The 8,870-nt window shown below is 36.7% G+C and overlaps 1 protein-coding gene across 1 annotated transcript; it reads left to right on the forward strand.

Moving 5' to 3' along the window:
- Window positions 1-155: 155 nt before the first annotated feature.
- On the forward strand, window positions 156-7,053 carry snupn (snurportin 1). The gene is made up of 9 exons (XM_051883870.1): window positions 156-348; window positions 510-674; window positions 821-1,001; window positions 3,019-3,123; window positions 3,667-3,763; window positions 3,860-3,957; window positions 4,238-4,315; window positions 4,498-4,578; window positions 6,357-7,053. Exons 2-9 carry the CDS (start codon window positions 517-519, stop codon window positions 6,657-6,659), a joined length of 1,101 nt encoding a protein of 366 aa, XP_051739830.1. The 5' UTR covers window positions 156-348; window positions 510-516; the 3' UTR covers window positions 6,660-7,053.
- Window positions 7,054-8,870: the final 1,817 nt, after the last annotated feature.

Below are 8,870 nucleotides of genomic sequence, written 5' to 3' on the forward strand. Positions count from 1 at the left end.
TTAAGCGATCTTGTACAGGGTATTGCAACTAGCCGAATTTTATAAAATGTATATTTTTAACTGAATTAGTATAAGTAAGTCGACCGAACAACAGTAAAATAATTTTGAGATGAATATTTCGCCAATCGCCGAACCTCCGCGATGGATTTTGGTCGGCCGCGGTGAGGATTGATGACGTCAGCGCGCCATTGCGTTTCAAAGCGTGTTTCTCCGCAGTAGCGGGTGTTTGTGTTTCACTGATTTTTCATTCCCTTCGTATTTCTATTACTCAGAATCATGAGTAAAGGACTTTAGAGCAGCTCTGATGGGATTGTGATCACGTGTTTGCAGCCTGCAGTCGGTTTATCTGTACGTGACATGGTGGTGCTTGTTTTGTGTTTATCAAAATGTGATATATGTGATTCCTGTTTGCTTTTGAAATACCTCATTGGTTTTATATACATAACCAACACGTATTATTGCATATAAGTGTCTCAGGATGATTTGAACTCTATTGTGTGTTGTCACAGGTCCATCATGGAGGATCTGACCCAGGCTCTCTCTTCCAGCTTCTCTGTATCCAGAGAACCCAACAGCACATCTGCTCCTCATCCACGCCTGGCCCAGTACAAGAGCAAATACAGTGTTCTGGAGCAGAGTGAACGGCGCAGGAGGTTCCTCGAGTTTCAGAAAGAGTGAGTTAAAGTCACAGTGAAATCAAAACAGACAATTTCTTAAGCAAAACACCCGAGCATCTGCTTAGCATCCACCTACAGTACCCTAGCAACCCTTGACCTTTATTTGGATGCACTGACACTAATCAAAAACATTATGTTGGCAGGAAGAGGCTGAACTACGTGAATCACGCCCGTCGTCTGGCAGATGGAGACTGGACCGGAGTCGACAGTGAGGATGAGGAGGACGAAGAGAAGAAGAGTCCGCAACAGCTGGAGAACAGCGCAGATGAAGAGGGGATGGAGATCGAGCAGAGGAAAAAGTTACCGAAGCATTACGCCAACCAGGTGCTCAAAACATTGCTGACTGAAAAGCAGATATAGTCATGTAGAAGGATTGAAAAGAGTGGAAAAAGTATGGAAGCTTGTTTCCGCCACTGATTAAAAAATTAAAAAAGGTATAATTGGCAACTTTATATCACACAATTCTGACAAAAGAAATCAGAATTGCAAGATGTAAACTCACAATTGCGAGTTATAAAGTCAAAATTGTGAGAAATAAACTCGCAATTCTGAGTCTTTTTTCCCTTAGAATTGGACTTTATATCTCACAAATGCAAGAAAAAAGGTCAGAATTGCGAGTTTATATCTCAATTGCAAGGAAAAAGTCAGAATTGAGAGTTTATAACTCAACTTTATCTTACAATTTTGAGGAAAAAAAGTCAAAATTGCGAGTTTATATCACAATTGCGAGTTTATAACTCATCTTTATCTTAAAATTGCAAGAAAAGTCAAAATTGCGAGTTTATATCACAATTGAAAGGAAAAAAGTCAGAATTGCGAGTTTATATCACAGTTGTGAGGAAAAAACGTCAGAATTGCGAGTATCACAATTGTGAGTTTATAACTCACAATACTGACTTTATTTCTCGCAATTGTGAGTTTATATCAATTCTGAGATAAGAAGTCAAAATTGTGAGGTTATATCACAATTGCGAGTTTATAACTCATCTTTATCTTACAATTGCAAGAAAAAAGTCAAAATTGCGAGTTTATATCACAATTACGAGAAAAAACGTCAGAATTGTGAGTTTATAACTCGCAATACTGGCTTTATTTCTCACAATTGTGAGTTTATATCAATTCTGAGAAAAGAAGTCAGAATTGCGAGATGTACACTCGTAATTGAGAGAAAAAGTTGCAATTACCTTTTTTATTTTGTATTTAGTGGCGGAAACAAGCCTCTATAAAAAAGCTAAAGTATACTAAAGTACACAAAAAAAAAAAATGGGCCAAGCCCAAAATGGCTAAACACTAAGCTTTTAATTGTCTTAATCACAAATTATTGGTCAGGAAATTAGCTAAATTTAAGCAAATGCACTACTTCAAAAGCCACTGCTGTCTCAGAAAAACATCAAAGACAGAAAGAAGTTTTGGGAGAATATGGGAAGCCGTGTGTGGAGCGATGAATCACAATGAAACATGAGTTGCATGGTGATTCTCCACAGCGATGTCTTCAAAAATCTGCTGAGAAATATAATAATAAATGCATCTCTACCACACTGAAGCATGGAGGAAGAGTGCCATTGTGTGGGGAGCCTTTTTAGCTGCCGGTATTGGTGAGATACTTCACTGTGAAAAGTCATTCGATGCTTTGGAGTACAAGAGGGTATTGCAGAATGGCTTGCTTCCCACAAATGAAAGTTATCTAAAGAGGAATGATCAAATGTTATTTTTCAACAAGACAATGATCCTGCCCAAATAGCAAAGACAACCAAGAAGTATCTTGAGGACAAGTCCATCAGGCTCATGTTTTGAACCCTACAGTGAATATTTGGTCTCACATTAAACTCAAACGAACCGAGAGACATTTAATCATCTACTCATAAACTCTTAGAAGCCATTAACACTGACTCTTCCTGTAAGAAGATTATTCCATGTTAACTTACATTATCTAAAATTCTTGCAAATTTCCTAATCAATAATTTGAGATTAAAATGGTTAAGACCATTAAAAGACCACTAAATGTTTTGCCATTTTTGTGCCCAGGAGTGTACACTGGTTTTTGGTTAAAGAAACTAGTAATAACTTATAAGAAGTTACACGTGGATATTTGCATGAGTATATACTACTGATGTAAGTATTTTATAATAAAATATTCTTATTATAAGTTATAAATTATTATACTTATATACTATATACTGTCTGGAAGCTGTTAAGCAAGTATTTTATAATAAAAATATTCCTATTATAAGAGATGTATTATTATAATAAAAGGTACAAAATTGATAAATTATTATGACATTGCTGTCTGAGGGTACAATTAATAAAAAAGTTGTATTTTATATTTGTGTGATATCTCCAGCTGATGTTGTCAGAGTGGTTGGTGGACGTCCCTGCAGATCTGAGCTCTGATTGGCTGATGGTGGTTTGTCCAGTTGGGAAGCGTTCCCTCGTTGTGGCCTCCAAGGTTTGGACCAGTCTTTTTCCATACATCATGTGATCAGACATACACTGCTGTTCGAAAGTCGCGGTTTAGTGAGGTTTTTTTAAAATAAATTAATAGAGGGATGCATTAAATTGATAAACAGTAAAACATTTATAATGTTACAAAAACTTTAAATAAATGCTGTTCTTTTGAACTAAGAATCCTGAAAAAAAAAAAAAAATCACGGTTTCCACAAAAATATGAAGCAGCACAACTGTTTTCAACATTGATAATAATCAGAAATGTTTCTTGAGCAGCAAATCATCATATTAGAATGATATCTGAAGGATCATGTGACACTGAAGACTGGAGTAATGATGCTGAAAATTCAGCTTTGATCACAGGATTAAATTACATTTTACAATATATTAAAATAGGAAATATTTCACAGTATTACTGTTTTTACTGTAATTTTGATCAAGTAAATGCAGCCTTGATGAACATCAGAGACTTGAACTCTTGAATGGTAGTGTATATGATGCAGCCTTTTTTGTTTAACTTTCATGTTTATGGTTTTCTCCTTAGGGATCTACCTCATCTTACACCAAAAGCGGCTACTGTGTCAATCGATTCCCTTCTCTTATCCCCGGCGGCAACAGACACAACTCTGCCCTGGGAAAAGGTCTGCCTCTCTGCTCCTGTCCTACAGATTTATCACACTAGAGTGTGCTAAAGGACTGCAGTTCTGAACCAAAACTGATAAATATGTTTTATATAGATTACACCATCCTGGACTGCATCTACAGTGATGTGGACAGAACATACTACATCCTGGACGTCATGTGTTGGAGGGGACATCCTGTATATGACTGCTCAGTGAGTGATGACTTCCTCTAATGACATTTACATAAACTTCAGGGACATATTCTACACTTTCAGTCCATTTTGTATTATTAATTTCCTTGAAATACACTGATGCTTCTTGCATCAGTCATAATTTAGTTTTAGATTTTTATACACTACAATTCAAAAGTTTGGGGTCAGTCTTTTTTTTTTTTTTTTTTTTTTTTTTTTTTAAAGAAAATTAATACTTTTATTTCGCAAGGATGCAATTCTTTTCTTACGGTTATAAGCACGAACTGTTGTATTTTTACAGACAGAGTTCCGGTTCTACTGGCTGCAGTCTAAAGTGGAAGAGGCTGAAGGTCTTTCTGAAATTTCCAAGATTAATCCTGTAAGTGAACAAATAACTGCATCTGTGAACAAGGCTGAACTTTGAGCTGAAGTACTTGGTTCATTCATGGTCTGTTCTCTCTCTCTCTCTCTCTCTCTCTCTCTCTCTCTCTCTCTCTCTCTCTCTCTCTCTCTCTCTCTCTCTCTCTCTCTCTCTCTCTCTCTCTCTCTCTCTCTCTGCAGTTCCGGTTTGTGAGTCTGAACAGCATCAGCTGTTCGACAGAGTCCATCCAAAAAGCTCTTGCACATGAGTACAACTTTACGGTAAGAACATCCACTATTTAAATTGTAAGTTTGCTGATTTTCAACCTGCTTTGTATTATAGTATATGTAAATGAACAATGTTTACTCTTTCTCCATGTTACCTAGATTGAGAAATTCATGTTTATTTGACAGCAATAATCTGTAGTTTTCACAAAAGCATTGGAGGATTTTTGACGGCTCCAGGGCTTTTGTGAAAACTACAGATTATACTTCCGCATTTTTGTATCCCCGCCAATGGACAGTCGGATCGACAGAGTTATAAAGTCAGAATTGCGAGATATAAAATCAGAATTGCGAGTTATAAAGTCAGAATTGCGAGTTAAGTCAGAATTGTGAGTTATAAAGTCAGAATTGCAAGTTAAGTCAGAATTGTGAGTTATAAACACAAATCTGACAAAAAAAGTCAGAATTGTGAGATAAAGTTAGAATTGCGTGATAATTCGCAATTGTGAGAAAAAGTCAGAATTGCGACTATCTCACAATTTAGACTTTCTATCTCGCAGTTCTGACTTTATATCACGCAAGTCTGACTTTATATCACGCAAGTCTGACTTTATATCTCGCAATTCGATCTGCATTATGGGTGTTGAAGTTTTCCTACCTATTTGGCAAAAGGAAAGACAACAGCCCTTTTTATCTGTTCTCTCTAGTCTCTATACTCTTTATTGAAAGCCCATTTTGCCAGCGGTGAAATACCCCTTTATGGAAGCTTGTTTCCGCCATGAAATAAAAAAAGGTAATTGCGACTTTTTATCTCTGAAGTCAGAATTGCGAGTTATCGAGTCAGAATTGCGAGTTATAAAGTCAGAACTGCGTGATATAAAGTCAGAATTGAGATATAAAGTCAGAATTGCGAGTTATAAAGTCAGAACTGCGTGATATCAAGTCAGAATTGAGTTATAAAGCCAGAATTGCGAGTTATCAAGTCAGAATTGCGAGTTATAAAGTCAGAACTGCGTGATATAAAGTCAGTATTGTGAGTTATAAAGTCAGAATTGAGATATAAAGTCAGAATTGAGATATAAAGTCAGAATTGAGATATAAAGTCAGAATTGCGAGTTATAAAGTCAGAACTGCGTGATATCAAGTCAGAATTGAGTTATAAAGCCAGAATTGCGAGTTATGAAGTCAGAATTGCGAGTTATAAAGTCAGAACTGCGTGATATAAAGTCAGTATTGTGAGTTATAAAGTCAGAATTGCGAGTTATAAAGTCAGAATTGCGAGTTATCAAGTCAGAACTGCGTGATATCAAGTCAGAATTGAGATATAAAGTCAGAATTGCGAGTTATAAAGTCAGAACTGCGTGATATCAAGTCAGAATTGAGTTATAAAGCCAGAATTGCGAGTTATGAAGTCAGAATTGTGAGTTATAAAGTCAGAACTGCGTGATATAAAGTCAGTATTGTGAGTTATGAAGTCAGAATTGAGTTATGAAGTCAGAATTGCGAGTTATAAAGTCAGAATTGTGAGTTATAAACACAAATCTGAGAAAAAAAGTCAGAATTGTGAGATAAAGTTAGAATTGTGTGATAATTCGCAATTGTGAGAAAAAGTCAGAATTGTGAGATGTAAACTCGCAATTGTGTGGGGGGGGGAAAAAAAGGCAGAATTGTGAGATAAAAAGTCGCAATTACCTTTTTTTTTATTTTTTTTTTATTTAGTGGCGGAAACAAGCTTCCATACACCTTTTATATGCTAAGTCCACGAAATATCATTTTGCTGATTATTTGTTGTTTTATTTGAATAGATTAATTCAAAATGCGTTCCATCATTCTAGGTGGACGGGCTTCTTTTCTACCACAAGGAGACCCACTACACCCCTGGAAGCACACCGCTGGTTGGCTGGCTCAGACCCTATATGGTGGCAGATATCTTGGGCATTGAGGTGCCACAGTGCCCCCTCACCAGCAAGCCTGATTATGCCAGCCATCAGCTTCAGCAGATCCTGGAGCACAAGAAAACATCCACAGAAGTTCGGCCCGCAGATCAAAATGGCCGATATGAACTGGAGCACCTCTCCACGCCGGAAACACAGCTGGAGAACTCCCACACCGGTCAGAAAGAGAGCATGGAGGTCTGAGAGCCACCTAAAAAAGACTGCAGAAACTGTTTTAGAGAGCACTTTCTCAAGCCTGCGCATGACCACGGAGAATGAGTTTTTAATTGCTATATTTAAAATTGCAATTCAGTTCTAAGTAACTATTTCTGTAACCATAATCGCTAGAATGAAACTCCTCTGCTTTTTTTGCAGATGTTATTTTAGGAAACATATATAAACGGTAGTAAACATCTCGCCCTGCTCAATTCACCTGCTGTTTAGCCATGCATCTTTATTGGATTTTATATATAGATTTTTAATTCGATCTTTTCTGTAGAAGATCAGATCATTAAGATTCAGCTGGTGAAGAAGCCTATGAATTATATTTTTAAATTTGTGTTCACTTCAATAAAGTTTTACTGTCCGTTTTGTTTAACCCTTTGTCTAAAATATTTTTGAATGTCCAAAAGTGTTTCAAGTCTTGCTTCTAAATGCACATTGACAAATGTTTGGGGCCAGTAAGTTTTTTTTTTTTTTTTTTTTTCTCCCCCTAAAGGATCATGTGACACTGAAGACTGGAGTAATGATGCTGAAAATTCAGCTTTGTATCACAGGAATAAATTACCTTTTAAAATATATTGAAATCGAAAACAAGATTTTAAATAGTAATAATAATTCACAATATTGCTGTTTTATTTATTTATTTTGATTTTTTTTTAAAAATGCAGCTTTGTGAGACTTCTTTAAAAAAAATAATAATAATAATAAAATATATTAAAGTCACCATGAAATCAAAATTGACCGTTCCTAATTTTTAAGGAATATTGCCTTATCTATTTTTTTATCCATGTACATAATTATTATTATTTTAATTCACGTGCCCTCGTAAACTTTAATCAAAATAACTTCCCCCTCCCTCTTGCAGCAACATCTTTTTTCTGATGATGCGTTTACTGGCGCGAGGGCGGGGCAACCTGTCACTCACATGAGATTGACCAATAGCAAACCACAACCATCCAATCAATTCCAGACGGACCAAATAAAGTCCCGCCCTACATTTTTTCTTGTTCGAGAAGCCATTTCAGTCAGATACACGTAGGGAAGAAAAGACTCGCTGCGTCCGAAATCGAATACTTCTCTACTATATAGTTCGCGAAAAACAGTATGCGAACACAGAGTAGTATGTACGAATTCATAGTATTCGAAAAACAGTAGGCAAAAAGTACCTGGATGACTTCTTCCGGCGAGATTCTGAAGTGCGCATATGATGGACACTTTACTATCTCATGAGGCCACAGGAGAGAATTTGTGAATGGAGTTGAAGCAAAGACTATAGAATAACATCTTAAAGGGACATGTGACAGTAACAACATTGCGGATGTAGTACGTCCGAATTCATTCATACTACACGCATTTGTACTATATATAACGTACTTTTTCAACGGTCGTGAAGTAAATTTAAATTCAAATCTAGTACCTACTCAACAGTACGCGATTTCGGACGCAGCTATCATAACTTCTGTTTAATGCCACATTTAAATATAGTTTTTATGTATATAAAAATGGTTTTAACTTCTAAATAATGTCTTTCTATTGCCAACACTATAGTTCCAATGAAATGCTGGCATCATCAAAATATCTTCTGGTTGAATGTCAGCACCTACAAAAATATGCAGGCGGTTATAGTGAAGATGCTTTCGTTGATCTAAAACCACTAGCTCACTTCCCACAGTACAACCAGAGCGTAATCGGAGGGTTTGGTTATTAGTCAGTATCCGCTTTCCAGGAACTCACAGCACCTGTCAGCCTAGATCAGACTTCCCGTATCAGTCATGACCAACACTGGCATTGAGAAAAACCTGTCAACCAATAAAATACATCTTCAGGCCTTTTTAAAACCATGGACTACACTGATGTGTGCCAAAAATGCTGTCTAGTTTTTGAGGTGTAGTTTCGAATTGAAGCTTCTCAAATTTTGAGATTTTGCCTTTTTGTGTGTAGTTTAGTTTGGGTTTATGATAAGCTAACGTGAGTGTGAATTTCCTCTCTGAAACTGAAAGCACTTGTGTGCGTTTTTCCAGCATGTTGTCATCATCCTCTCCTGTCAGTCATTCTAGCCCATGGAAACCCGCCCACAGGAAGCGCTTTGTTGTTTTATCGGCTCGGTTTCTTGGTAGATGTTCTTGCGTCAGGTTTAAACAGTGAGATTTTAATGCCCTTGTGCCTTTTAGTAACCCACAATGGTATCTGTAC

Source organism: Ctenopharyngodon idella, chromosome 24 (assembly GCF_019924925.1).
Source record: "Ctenopharyngodon idella isolate HZGC_01 chromosome 24, HZGC01, whole genome shotgun sequence".
Lineage (NCBI taxonomy): Eukaryota > Metazoa > Chordata > Actinopteri > Cypriniformes > Xenocyprididae > Ctenopharyngodon > Ctenopharyngodon idella.